Source organism: Gossypium arboreum, chromosome 8 (assembly GCF_025698485.1).
Source record: "Gossypium arboreum isolate Shixiya-1 chromosome 8, ASM2569848v2, whole genome shotgun sequence".
Taxonomy (NCBI): domain Eukaryota; kingdom Viridiplantae; phylum Streptophyta; class Magnoliopsida; order Malvales; family Malvaceae; genus Gossypium; species Gossypium arboreum.
The window spans coordinates 113,897,964-113,914,009 of NC_069077.1; the positions used below are offsets into that span (position 1 = coordinate 113,897,964).

General features: G+C 34.1%; 1 protein-coding gene across 1 annotated transcript; it reads left to right on the plus strand.

Annotated features, from left to right (window-relative positions):
- Positions 1–277: 277 nt before the first annotated feature.
- LOC108468842 (uncharacterized) lies at positions 278–1,831 on the plus strand. The gene is made up of 3 exons (XM_017769701.2): positions 278–450; positions 567–716; positions 1,228–1,831. Exons 2-3 carry the CDS (start codon positions 581–583, stop codon positions 1,602–1,604), a joined length of 513 nt encoding a protein of 170 aa, XP_017625190.1. The 5' UTR covers positions 278–450; positions 567–580; the 3' UTR covers positions 1,605–1,831.
- The last annotated feature ends 14,215 nt before the right edge of the window (positions 1,832–16,046 follow it).

Here is a 16,046-nt window from a genome sequence, read left to right on the forward strand (position 1 = left end):
ATTAATAATTATTTGTAATTTTGAGAGATAAATTTATTAAGTTTAGTAGAATTAGAACTAAAATAACAAATTTTGTAAATATTAAAGGTTAAATTTATTAATTTTTAGATATAAGATCAAATTCATGTACTTTAAACTTAAATGACTGAATTTATTATTAAACTAATAAAAAATTTCAATCATCTAATTTAATGATAATTAAAGTGACTACTATGATATTTAATTAATTAAAGTCAGTATGATATTTAATTTTCAAAAGTTAAATAAATAAATGGAGAAGTACAGTTGTTGACTGTTCTTGGAATTTACGCTTTGTATATTTGTTTCTTTTTTCCGTTTTGTACCGAAAACCTCCATACTCTCCCTCTTGCGGAAAACGATACCTTTCATTTCTATTATCCTCTTTCTCTCAAAACCCTAAACCGTCGCCAATCATAATAATCAGATTCTGCAAGTTCCTTATCTTCCTTATTGTCCTTTATTGATTTTATTGGCAATTATGATTTCTTCTTTCAGTTTTCAATTATGTCCCAATTTAACAAATTTTCCTTTTGGTCTTCTTGCAGTAAAATTTGATGTGATGAAGAGGGCAATGCCATGGGATGATCATGATGAGGCAAATGATTCATCATCTTCTGACGAATCTTCATCTTCAAATCCGGACTCTGAAGCTGAAGATGGACCTCCCAACAACAAGCCTACGAACTCATCCCAAGGTGTTACAGTTTACTCTCCTTTCCTCTTTTTTCCCCTTCATTTTTATGCTTTTCCTTCATTTCTGACATTTTACTGAATTGAATGGAATGGATATCTTCCTCGATTTTGATTCTTTTGGTACGTAAATTAGAATAAATATTATAGAAGAATGCTTGTGTTTATTAGAATAAATATTATTGAAACTATGGTTATCCTGAATAGCTGAATCATAATTTTGCTTGCTAGAGGGTGGTACTGCCATTTGTGTTTATAACTGTGCAACAAAGGGGCGAAACCATGTCACATTATTTAGATGAGAACAAACTCTGAAGACTGCTGGTTTACTTGATGTTTCTAAATATTGCCATTAGCATTGTACTGATTAGGCTTGATTTATATAAACTGATATATGATTATAGATTGCTGAATTTTCCTTATTGTTCTGTCCCTTTAAGTTTAAATATGTTCTTTGATTTTTTGACTAAAAGAAAAGGCATACCTGGTTTACTGTCTTTAGCTGCGTATGTACAGCAAAATCTAGGAAACAAAAAAGTGCTGCGTTGGATTTTGAAGCATTGAAGCGACATGGCTATAAGGGAGGGTTATCTGTCCTAAATGTACCTCCTCCAAAAGAGAAGCCAGACTGGTCTTGGTCAACTGGCAGAGAAAGCAGTGAAATCAGGGAGATTAAAGAATCTTTCAAGGACAGACAGAAAACTAGAGCCGCAATATTGGATGCAGAGGAGCTGGTTAATGCACAAACTCGGAAAGAGAAACAGAATGTTTCCTTTTCACAGAAGGAGAAGCGGAAAAGAGAACTTGGTCAGGCTAGTAGGGGGAAGAATTACGTTGAAGAAGAGAAGAGGTTGCTCCGGGAAAGTGGCATCTATTCTGGTTTTGATACTTGATTTGTGCAACTAGGAACGAGCTTTCACATCATGTATGTGATGTAGTTGTTCTCTTGCGGTAGATACTTTGTTGTAACATCTATTTCTGTGGTTTTCAGAAAAACAGGTTCCGTATTGTTGTATTATAAAGATAATTATCTTTCAAGACAGTTACAAAAACAGTGAATCTAGTGGCATTTGTTTGGTATGTGGGATTAATGATTAGTTATGGATTTTGTTGTGAGCAAGTCTGGATTAAACTTGATGTTCTAATTGCACAAGGATGATTTTCATATTGAACATTTGTTCATACGTTTCTTTTCTATCGTTTGAAGATATACTTGCATGAGCTCTATCAGTTTCTTTTGTTGTGGAACCACTGTACTTTATATGTTCAAATCCTGTATGTAGTTACTGGTAAAGGAGCAGGAACTTCAAATTCAGTATTATCGGTTCTTTACTAAAAGTGCTTAAGGACCGGGTCTAAATATGATATTGGTATATTTTATGCTTGTCCGAGCTCAGGCCAGCTTGAAACATGGACTTAAAATTGTGTCTAAATTCACTCATATTTGTAAAAGACTAAACAAGTTCATTTTAGGGTCGTCTGTATTATTTTAAAAAAAATTATATTAAATTATTTTAATAGTTAATAATTTATATTTTTTTATTTATTGAAAATTTTTATATAGTAATCTTAACATTATTTTAATATTTATATTATAGTAGTATTATATATTTAGTATATGTTTATCTTTTAATGTGTTTTAAATTATGTAATATATAAAAATAACATAAAGTAAAGCATTATAAACTTAAACACGGATCGGGCCGGGCTTAGGCCTTGAATGTTCAAATCCAAACTCGACCCACATTTTGAATGAGATTAATCTTTTTATCCAAACTCAATTTTCGAGCTTAATATTTTGCCCAAACATTCTCAAATTTCAAATAGACCTTCGAACTTGGACGAGTAGCCCGACCTATGAACAGGTCGATTCTTTACCATTACTCTCAACAAGTAGGGGAAACATGAAGTCGTAAATGTGTGTGTAGGGAAGGTTTAGATGCATAAATTATTCTAGTTTGGGAGAAGTTGCAAGTTCCCTTGTATGCATGCAGAGAGAAGCTTTGGTAATAGTTTTTTCCTTTTATGCTACAACAATTACTGCTCAGGAGAGTCCCTAGTTGGGAATATGCCGCGGTTGGGATGGGCTCTCCACTGAATATTTGAAGTCATGACGAAATTTCCGAAGCAAAAATGTCAATGAAGGTTGCTGGGTTCAGAGAGGTAAACGTAGAATCGGTCAAGCTGCTGTTGAGTTCATCGACAAGTGATATTTGCCTCACTGAAATTCTGCTTCAAGCTCAATGTAAATTAAGCTCGGACTCGTAGTTTTTCTTTTCTGGAATTAGGATATATAATCATATCAATGATATATTCAGATAATTAATTAAAGTGACAGACAATGTGATATACATACAGCTAACTTGGATCAAATGTTAACAACCAGCTAACTAGTTAATTAATCACAAACTAACTTTATAACCAATTTCAATACAACATCAGCATTCTTCACACCCTTTCAAGTTGAAGGGTGATAAACATCTTTCATCCCCAACTTGGAGGTAAGATATTCGTGCTGTTATACTCCAAGTCCTGTTGTCATAACATCCGCGAGTTGTTCTTTGGTGGGCACATGCTGAGTTTGAACGAAACCTTCTTAAACTTTTTCTCTTTTACAAAGTGATTGTCGATTTCTATATGTTTTGCCCATTCAAGGTATATTGGGTTTACTGAAATTTGCAGAGCAGCTTGGCTATATTACAATATAATCTGTTAGGTTTGACATTCTCAATTCCAACTTTTCTTAGTGTTGAGGGATTTTTGACTCCTTGAGAAGTCTTTGAAGTGTTATCCGTCAAGAGTTGGTGAACCCCTCAACATGTTATGTATTTTCCTTGGTGGAGGGTTTTGTCTCTCGACTATGACGGGAGCCTAAGTGCCTAAGGCTACCTAAAGAGGTTGTGGGTTCAATAAAGGGAGAGCACCTCATCGAGACTGATCATGCGTAGTGCGCTTCCACCTACCACAAAAATATGAGCATTTGAGCCTAGTAGGATTTGGACCCATGCCCTAGAGCATATAAGGAACTTTTTTGCAGCTATGCTACCACATGAGCCCATTCCCTATTCAATATAGGGTTGAACTCACCGCATCTTCAAGCAACCTTAGGCACTCGGGCTCTTGTTGAAGTTGGGAGACAAAACCTTCACCGGAAATAATACCAAATGTGTTTAGGGATTCGTTGACTCCAGGCATATGCCACTTTGAAGACTTCTCTCAAAGGAGTAAAAAATCTCTTCACACCTAGTAATCTTGGAAGCTAAACTATTTGTACAATAGTTGATTCCCTGCTTTTGTACTTTACTTTATCGAGGATCTTTATACTGTACTTTTCTTTCTTTAATTTCCAGGATACGAGTAAAATTTTCAACTTAGAGTGTGTTTCGACACCATAAAACAATTAAATGAAACTGCAATTACTAATGTAATTCTTACACCTTTTTGTAATTACAAGGATTTCTATTTATTTAGGCATGTTAGGTTGACAGGTTGTAATTACATCATAATTTTCTACATTATGTTTGGTAGTACAAATTGTTGCATAACTACATAATTTTATGCTCCCAAAAAAATTTACTAGCAATACTTGAAAAAAATTATCAAAACAACCAAAATAAGTTAAAATTAAATCATCATATGTAATATGAAATCATTGGTTCATCATCTAGAAGAATGCCTCTCAAGCTAGCCCCTCGGGACTTAGTGGCATCTCAAGTGTTGGAGGTTGTTGTTGCTATCTTTGATTGGGAGCAAGAGCATTGCTTGTAACACCCCGAACCCGACCCAATTGTTGGGTTTGAGTACCGAATGCCACAATCAAATTGTATAACTTATCAAAATTTCTAACTGATTTATTCATGTACCTAGGCAATAACAAATATCTAAATATCAGTTTTACTATAACTCATATCATACAAAGAATAAGTTCTTACAAATTAATTGGATATCGCATTAAACCTAACAGTTATTTACAAAATTTTATTGAAGACTTTAACACAGACATAATCGATGTAATACCTGAGATGTGGTCTTTAAGGGTGCCCCATTATATGCATGATATGGCTACCGCACCCATCGCGCTATGCTAGCGGTGTTTGGCTTGGTCCCTCCACTACGACTCCAAAAATTTGATCCTACATCCAAGACAATACAATTGTAAGTTGAAATGAACTTAGTGAGATTCTGTACAACAATGAACATAGGTAGTGAATTCCTGGGAATGAAATATAAGTACTGTAACACCTCTAACCCGTATCCGACACCGGGACAGGTTACGAGGCATTACCGGACATAAACACAAGCATTCGTACAAAATCAAGACATGGATGTCAGTCCAAATTTAAAACTTTTCATTCACATGCATACTGTCCTTTATATGGGTCCTCGAGGCCCAAAATATACAATGGGTGTGGTTCGAGACTAAACCGAGAACTTTCAGAACTTTCATATCACTTAGAAAATTTTTCCTCAAAATAGGAGTCACACGCCCGTATGGGTAGGCCGTGTGGTCACACACACCCGTGTGGCTTGGGACACGCCTGTGTCCTCAGCTTCTGTAACTCTCTGTTTATGACGTCATCAATCGAAATAGGGTCACACGGCCAAGTCACACGCCCATGTGCTACGGTCGTGTCCTTCACACGGCTGAGACACACGGCCGTATCTCTGTCCGTGTGGCCAAGAAAATGGCTATTTACCAAGCCATTTTCCACCCTTAATTGCACACTCACATACACACTTTCAATGGCATTTAACATTGTTGGAACATTTTCAAATATTTATAATGTTCCAATAACTATAAATGAATGAGTGTAATTAATCAAAAGATTATATTGTTTGATTTTTGAAAAGAATTATAACTATTTAAATAATTTTATTTGAATAGTTATAATTAAATGAATAATTATGTGTTTATTTTAAAGACATTATTATTTAGAAAGACACCTATTGATGAAAGATGTCTCTATGAAGAGACATGAAAATTCTATAAATAGGAATGAGATTTCATTTTGAAATCATACCAACAAATTCTAATATTCTTTCTTTCCTTCCTTCTTTTTTTAATATTATTATATTATTCTATAAAGTATTACTGTAGAAATCCTTTATAAAAATTGAGTTTCTTGTCATACATTACTCAATGTGTAGTGGGCTATTCTCGTCAGTGCAAAACGCAAATAGTCATTGGCTTCATTGTATCCTTAAGGTTAATTTGCTTGGAACTCATTTGCATACCGAAGATAGGTGGGGGCGAATATAACCTTAAAGATAGTGGCTTGATACACGCCTTGGAGCCTTGTCCTATTTCTTCTTCTGCTCAAGTTCCGTTCGTGTGTTTGAGATTTTCCTCACCGGAGATTTGTACTAACAATTTTAAGATTATATTTCATGATGACTACTACAACTCATGAAAGTGGAACACTAAAGGAGTTGGCTTCCTGTAACACCCCGAACCCGAGACCATCGCCGGTGTCGGACGCGAGGGGTTAACGAGCTAAATCCTCTTAAAGCACCGACCAATTTGGCATTTCCAGACAGGCTGGAAAACTGCGTCACTGTCTCCTTAAAAATCATATCTCGAGTTTCAAAACTCAGAAACTGATTCCGTAAATTTTTCCTGAATTTAGACTCATATATCCTTCCATGGATTTATTTCTAGAGTTTTTGGTCGGGCCAATTGGTACAGTTTATTAGTTAAAGTCACCCATGTTACAGGGATCGACTGCTCTGACCTTCGCACGTTACAACTTGAATATCTATCTGTACAGGGCTTTAATACTGGTTCCGTTTGTTTCTAATGAAACTAGACTCAAAATGGAATCTGCACATATAAGGCATGACTTCTAATTCTTTCTGGATAATTTATAGAAAATTTTTAAAGTCGCGACAGGGGACCCAGAAACCGTTCTGGCCCTGTCTCACAATAACTTTAATATCTCTTAACATGTAACTCCTATGACCGTTTTGTTTCTTCCATATGAAAGTAGACTCATCAAGGTTCATTTACATAACTTATTCACTATTTAATACCATTCCTACAAATTTTGGTGATTTTTCAAAACCACACCACTGCTGCTGCCAGCATCTGTTTTCAAGGTAACCTTTACCTATTTCATGATTTCCACGATTCAATTGGCCCTTTTTGCATACATAGCACAAGTGTGATCATGATTAACCATTCCAATGGCTAATCTTTTCAAAACCATTCCATACCCCATAATGATCATCATACAAACGATTATAGAATCATACTAACAACGTATATAAGCCATTTTCGCATGGTTATCCAAGCTTACATAAAACCGAAAGGTACATGACCTTCTACAATAGGGTAGTCCTATACATGCCATTTCAAAGTTCAACCAAAATTATACCCAAAATGGAGGCTTTGATAGTGTAGATGACTTCGACTTTAATGATCCCGAATCCGATCGCTAACGAGCAAAATCTATAAAACAGAGAGCCAAAGCAGCGGGTAAGCATTTTTTTATGCTTAGTAAGTCTCAAGCAATAAAATCAGTTTTAACTAAAGCATTACATTCACATAGCCAAATGAATCATTTCATTAATACACATTCACATAATCATACTTACTTCGCACTTCATCATTATATACTTTCACAAGATATCAACCAATTCAATAGCTGAAAACTCGTTAGTCGATTGAGCGAATGTTACTCAAACATATCGACTTTTCCAATGCACATATAAACATACCTTATCCTTTGGACTTTTCGAGCGTACTAATTAAATTTATTACAGCAACCAACGCTCACCTCCAGCCCAAGCTTCTTCGGAATACAACCGGATATAACCACATGCACGAATGCCTTGGTCTTAGCCCGGATAGAACGACTTGCACAAATGCCTTGGTATTAGCCGGATTTAACAACTTGCACGAATGCCTTGGTCTTAGCCGGATGTAGTCACTAGCACAATGGCCTTGGTCTTAACCGGATATAATTACTAGCATAAATGTCTTGGGACTTAGCCGGATATCATTCAATTGCTCATGCACACACATACATCAATAATCATTACACATCCATGTTTCATTTTCGTTACTAAGGCTCAAACACAAACATATCACTTGCATAATCGCCTTGGGACTTAGCCCGGTATCATTCAAATACTCATACACACATAAATCAATAATCATTACACATCCATATTTCATTTCACATAATTCGAGTAGGGTCATTTCTTGAGGACTTACCTCGGATGTTGTCGAACGCCTTCAACGGCTATTCGATCACTTTTTCCTTCCCTTTATCGGATTTAGCTCCCTTTGCTCTTGAGCTTAACGAATACAAGTAGAAGTATTCAATATTTTCTCAATAATGTTTACTAGTCAATCACATTCGGCATCTCATATCATCTCACTTTATTATAATTTATCATTCAACCTTTGAACCAAAACGCCATTATATGGCCACATATACATACATCCATATATTTAAGCTCAAGAATTTTAACATAACATCAAGTGCTCAAATTACTCATGTGGCCGATTATACATGGTCATAAATACACAAAATCAAAAATAATTTCAAGGTTTTTCACCCTATACATGTACTAGGCCGAATGTACATGCAAATTTCACAACATTCTTCAACAAATTTCTTCTTTAAACAAACATATTTATCACTTTCTTCATCACCAAAATATCATGTGCAAACATATATACACATATAGGTGCAAGGCAATTTCAAGGTGTCCATAACCATCCAAAGCACAAATTTTAACTAACATGCAAGAAGCATAAACCATGCTCATGAATGCTTCATGGCGAATACATCACAATCATGCCCCTTTCAACTTCGGTCATGGTTAAACAAAAGAAAACTCAATGTCTCACTCAAGATTGCTACAAAGAAATTTCAAGAGTAGACAATCCATCATTGCATGCATCATTAGCAAGCTTCACATTTAGCATGCAATGGCTTTAACACAATAACAACTTTGGCCAAATACCATTTCCATGGCATAACAAGGATTTGAACCATGGCTAACATGAACATCAAGTTAGCAACTCAAACATGCATGAAACTCATAACACAACCTCATACATACCTTAATCTTGATGCAAGTTTAGCCAAATCTCCTTCTAGATCTCTTCTAAACAAAGAAAATGAAGCAAAAATCTCTTCTTCCTCTTAGAATTTTCGGCCAAAAGAAGGAGGAAAAGATGAACAATTTTTTGTTTTTCTTTCTTAGTTACACGGCAATGGGGGAAAGGAGCCTTCACAGACACATTTTTTTTTATTCCATACTCCTTATTCTATTCATTCAAACATAACCCACTTACCAAACATGTTTCATGACATGATTTTTGCCCATAATTCCTTGTCATGGCCGGCCACTAGCTATAAAAAGGGGAATTTGACATGCAAGTCCATTGTTTTGCATGCATGCTTTAATTAGTCATCACACATTTCCCTATCGTACTTTCAAAGTTCACTACTAAGTCCCTTCTAGTGAAATTCACCTTTATAACACTAAATCAATCATCAAGAAATGTCACACATGAGCACACACATATTATAGGCATCAAAATAAATTTTAAATTATTTTTATGCCTCGGTTTTGTGGTCCCGAAACCACATTCCGACTAGGGTCAATTTTGGGCTGTCACACTTCCAATTTTGTCAAACTTGATCGGTTTGATGGTGGCAATTTTCGACGATGGCAAAAAAGATGCACTTCTTATTATCAACTTTGAAGATTGCTTATGTTTTTGATATTCCAAGACCTGACGAAACTGAAAATGAATCTGTTGCTGAAACTCGAGAAAGGCAAAAATGGGACAATGCTGATTAGATGTGCATGGGTCACATATTGAATGGTTTATGTAACGCCCTCACGCCCGAGACCGTCGCCAGAGTCGAGCTTGAGATGTTACTAAACTTAATTCATTAATTAAACAGCTCAAACAATTTATTTTTAAAAATTCCAGACAAGCTGGCCAACTGCGTCACAGTTGCTTAAAAATTCATATCTCGAGTTCCCAAACTCGAAATTAAGATTCATAAATTTTTCTTGAAACTAGACTCATATCTATCTACTAAATGTTTTTCTAGAATTTTTGGTCAAGCCAGTTAGTACAGTTTATTAGTTAAAGTCTCCCCTGTTTCAGGGTTCGACTACTCTGTCCCCTACGTATTACATCAGATATCTCCCTGTACAGAGTTTCAATGATTATGCCGTTTGTTTCTCATAAAACTAGACTCAATAAGGATTTCATACATGTAAGGAAAAATTCCTAATTATTTTTGTACAATTTTTGGTGAATTTTTTAAATTCAGAATAGGGGATTTAGAGACCACTATGACCCTATTCCACCAAAACTTAAATATCTCATAAAATAAACTTAAATATCTCATAAAATATAACTCATTTACCTATTTTGTTCCATCCATATGAAAATATACTCATAAAGATTTAATTTCATAACTTATTCATCATTTAATTCCATTTCTACTATTTTTAGTGATTTTTCAAATTCACATCACTGCTGTTGTATGACTCTATTTTATGGCCAATTTTACCATTCCAATGATTTTCATGGTTTAGTTAAGACATAAAGCATACATGTTATCATATATAAACTTGATTAGCCATTCCAATAGCTAATCATTTACAAACCCTTTTCTTACCAAACCATAACCATATCATATGATCATTTATACAAAGTGAGTATATTGCTATACATGCCACACTCAAAATATACAAGCCATTGTACCAATTTAGGTCTTCGGATAGTGTGAACAAGCCTTCGACCTATCCCGATTCTCAAGCCGGCTTGTCAAAACTACAATGAAGGAAAAAGGAGGGAGTAAGCATAAATGCTTAGTAAGTTCACATGCAAATAACAAGTAACATAATCATGCCATTCAACATAAACATTGTTTGCATAAACAACACCAAGACATTCATGTTATATTTGCATTTAATATCTTACTACAATTTCATCATACTAAGTTCTCAACCCGAGGGTTTAAACACATACCTGTCAAATTTTCTTATTCATCACACTTACCAACATGTCACCTTCGTATTAGGCATTCTCCTTATTCTATTAGAGATCTCCCGTTGAACACATCGGAATATGATTTCGGATACACGGATAATGTGCACATAAGTGCTATACTCATAGCTAAACAAGCTCAATAGCTTTTAAAATCTATGTAGCCAAGCTACCATGTAACCCGCCCATAAACGAACTCGGACTCAACTCAACGAGCTCGGGCGTTCACATCTATAAGTGAACTCGGACTCAACTCAATGAGCTCGGATGCCTAGTTACATCTCACGAACTCAGACTCAACTCAACGAGTTCGGAACTCAACCATCCTAGTGACATGTCACTTGTACCCTAATCTATTCCCAAGGTTCAAACGGGATTCTTTTCATTTACACATTTCGATCTCCTTCTTCGAAATATAGAAATCGATATTTGCTAACATCTCATACTTATTAAATTATTCACATAATTTGCGTATTACCAAATAATAATTCACAAAGCACGATATTTCATGATAATAAATATCATATCATACAAATATCATTAAATCACTTAAAATAAAAATTATGTTACCTTATTTACACATTAACTTACCTCGATACAAAATATTAGCAATCGAGCCTATTCCTCGTAAACTTTGTTCTTCCCTCGATCGCGACTTGAATCTCGTTTCTCTTGATCTATAATGCCAAATTAATTTTATTTAATACATACATTCATCAAAACAACCCTTAGTACGAACTTTGGCAAAATTACCATTTTGCCCCTAAACTTTCACATATTTGCAATTTTTCCCCAAGGCTCGTAAATTAAACCTCACCCTATTTTCTTATGTTTTATGACATGCTGATCATTTTTCCCTTCTATGGAAACATCAAATTCACACTCTAACATGTACTTATGACTATTAGGTATTTTTACCGATTAAGCCATTTTTCTCGTTTTCACTTAAAACCGAGTAGCCCAAGTTGTCTAACATAATTTAAAACTTCATATTCTATCATAAAACACCAAAATACACAAATTTCACCTATTGGTATATGAACCCTAGGTTGAATTATTGCTAGCATAAGTTAATTCGAGCTACCGGGATTTCAAAAACATAAAAATCATTAAAAACGGGGCTTGAAATCACTTACTATGAAGCTTGGAAGTTGAAGAAACCCTAGCTATGGAGAGAGGTAAGATTCGGCCAAGGCATGGAGAAGATGAACACATTATGGCCTTATTTTCCCTTTTAATTAATTTTAATTACAAAAAGACTAAAATACCCTTAATACCTTTCTTTGAAAATTTTTATGTACAAGCCCATTTTTGTCCAAAATTTTAGAAATTGGTCAAATTGCTATTTAAGACCTCCTCATTAATATTCCAAAGCAATTTCATACTAAATTTTTACAAATTATTCGATTTAGTCCCTAATCTCAACTTAAGCACTTTATGCATAGAATTCTGTCACGAAATTTTCACACAATCATGCAATCTTATCATAAACCTCAAAATAATTATAAAATAATTATTTCTATCTCAAATTTGTGGTCACGAAACCACTATTTCGATTAGGCCTTAATTCGGGATATTACAGTTTATCTGATGGTTTATTTGACAGCTACCAAAACGAGGTCACCGCTAAAGAATTATGGGACAAATTGGAGACAAGATACATGACTGAGGATGTTACAAGTAAGAAATTTCTTGTCAGTCTTTTCAATAATTATCAAATAGTTGATGGTCGTTCTGTTATGGAACAATTCCGTGATATTAAAAAGATGTTGAATCAATTCAAGCAATATGATATGAAAATGGATCAAATGATTGTTGTATCTTCCATAATAGACAAACTTCCTCCATCTTGGAAAGACTTTAAAAGAAGTCTAAAACATAAGAAAGAGGAAATATCTCTTGAGGCTTTGGCAAATCATCTTCGTATTGAAGAAGAATATCGAAAGCAAGATTAGAATCTAAATTCTGAAAATGCCAAAGTGCATGTTATGGAGGAAGTATAGACTACTAAACCATTCAAGAGAAAGTTAAAATAGACTGATAGAGCACCTAAGTTCAAAAAGAAACAAAAGGGCTCATGCTATCATTGTGGTAAGTCGGGACATTTCAAGAATGAATGTCGATTTTTAAAGAAGAAATCATCTTCTAAGGCTGATAATAACGAAAAGTTCGTTGTAATGATATCTGAAATTAATATGGCACAAGATGATAATACATGGTGGATTGATACCAGAGCAACCAAACATGTGTGCAAAGACAAAAGCATGTTCACAAAGTTCACACAATGTGAAAATGACAATGTCTTGTACATGGGAAATTCTTCCACCACAGCAATCAAAGGCAAAAGGTCTATTGAACTAAAATCCACTTTTGGAAAGGTTTTAACCTTAAATGATGTATATTATGTACTAGAAGTTAGAAAGAATTTAGTGTCTGGAAGTCTGTTAAATAAGTTTGGTTTCAAACTTGTTTTTGAGGCAAATAAGTTTATTTTGTCTAAGGGAGGAATTTTTGTAGGGAAAGTGTATATGTATAAGAGTATGTTCAAACTAAATATAATTAATAACAATAATACTATTTCTACTTATATGATTGAATCTTTTGTTTATGGCATTATAGATTAGGTCATTTGAATTATAGGAAATTGAATGACATATATAAGTTAGATTTAATTCCTATTTTTAATAATAATATTGGAAAATGCAATACATGTATGTTGACTAAAATTACAAGAAACCCTTTCCCTAAGGGTAAAAGGAAAACAAAATTGCTTGATTTGGTACATAGTAATTTATGTGACATGCATAATACTCTTACATTAGCTGGAAAGAAATATTTTGTTACTTTTATTAATGATTGTTCTAGATATTGTTATGTATATTTATTACATTCAAAAGATGAAACACTTAATAAATTTAAAGTTTATAAATTTGAAGTTGAACTTTAGTGTGAATCATTTATCAAGTGCTTAAGATCGGATAGAGGTGGAGAATACTATAATACAAGTTATTTTGAATCCACTGGGATTGTCCATCAAGTTTCAGCCACTTACACACCACAACAAAAATGGTGTAGCTGAAAGAAAAAATAGAGTCGTGACTGAAATGGTAAATTCAATGTTATCATATTCAGGTCTTGGACAAGGTTTTTGGGGAGAAGCTGTTCTAACAGCTTGTCATATATTGAATAGAGTTCCTAATAAGGAAACTAAAATAACCCATTATGAACAATGGAAGAAAAGGAAACCAAACCTTAATTATTTGAAGGTTTGCGGTTGTAGAGCTATTGTCAAAGTTCCAACACCTAAACGTAAGAAGTTAGGTCAAAGAGGAATTGAATGCATAGTTATAGGATATGCACATAATAGCAAGGCATATAGGTTCATGGTAATTGAACCAAATGATTCAATTTCAATTAATACTGTTATTGAATCAAGAGATGGTATTTTTGATGAAAATAGATTGAATTCTATATCAAGACAATTACAGCCACAACAATTGATTCATTCTTCAAATGAGAATGAGATTCCATTGGAACAAATTGATAATAATGATGAATCTTGTCAAGAATTAAGAAGAAGTAAGAGGATTAAAAAGGTCAAATATTTTGGACCAGATTTCATTATGTTTCTTGTAGAAGGAAAAGGTGAAAGTATATGCAATAAGATACCTTATTGTTATAATACAGAATCTGATCCTATTACATTTGCAAAGGGAATGAAACCTCAAGACTCTGCTTTTTGGAAAAAAACAATAAATGATGAGATGGATTCAATAATGGGAAATCAAAATTGGATCTTAGTTGATCTTCCACCGGGTTCCAAACCAATAGGATGGATCTTCAAAAAGAAAATGAAGGTCGATGGAACCATTGATAAGTTTAAAGCAAGGTTGGTAGCCAAAGGTTTTACACAAAAACAAGGTATTGATTACTTTGATACCTATGCTCCAGTAGCAAGAATTGCTACAATTAGACTCTTAATATCACTTACCTCTATATATGATTTAGATGTTCACCAAATGGATGTTAAAACTGCATTTTTAACTGGTGAATTGGAAGAGGAATTGTACATGGAACAACCGGAAGGATTTGTTGTTCCAGGACAAGAGCATAAGGTATGTAAGCTTGTTAAATCTTTATATGGACTTAAACAAGCACCAAAACAATGGCACCAAAAGTTTGACAATGTTGTTTTAGCTAATGGCTATAAAATAAATGAATCTAATAAGTGCATATATAGCAAATCTAAAAATGGAAAATGTGTCATAATTTGCTTATATGTAGATGACATGCTCATTTTTGGCACGAATTTGGAACAAATAGAAAACACAAAAAAATTCTTGTCAAAAAACTTTGCTATGAAGCATATGGGTGTAACAGATGTTATTCTTAGGATTAAAATAACCTGAGATGAAAGCACTATAGCTTTATCACAATCACATTACATTGAAAAGGTGCTTAAAAAGTTTGATCTTTTCAACTGTATACCAGCATCTACACCTATGGATCACAATCACATTACATTGAAAAGGTGCTTAAAAAGTTTGATCTTTTCAACTGTATACCAGCATCTACACCTATGGATCCTCAAATAAAATTAGTATCTAATGTTGGTAGGAAAATTGATCAATTGAAATATGCAAGTCTAATTGGTTGTCTTATGTACATAATGACTTGTACAAGACCAGATAATTGCATATGCTGTTGCAAAATTGAATAGGTACACAAGTAATCCAAGTAGTTTGCATTGGCAAGCTTTGAATAGAGTACATAGGTACTTAAAGAAAACTATTAACTATGGATTGTGTTATAATGGATATCCTCTAGTTCTAGAAGGGTATTCGAATGCTAGTTGGATTACAAGTTTGAAAGATCATGCATCTACTAGTGGATGGATTTTCATTCTTGGTGGAGGAGCCATTTCTTGGGGTTCCAAGAAACAAACATGTATTACTAATTCTACCATGGCAGCAGAATTTATTGCATTAGCTGTTGCATCTAAAGAAGCAGAATGGTTAAGAAATTTGCTTTATGATGTACCTTTATGGCCTAAGCCAATTTCACCTATTTCTATCCGTTGTGATAATGAGGCTACTCTAGCAAAGGCATATAGCCAAGTATATAATGGAAAGTCTAGACATATTGGATTAAGACATAGTTATGTCTGACAATTAATCTCTGATGGAGTGATCACTATTAGTTATGTGAGGTCAAGTGAAAATTTGGCGGATCCTTTGACAAAAAGTCTTGCTAGCGATGCAGTAAAAAGGACCTTAAAAGGGATGGGACTCAAGCCCATTAATTAGAG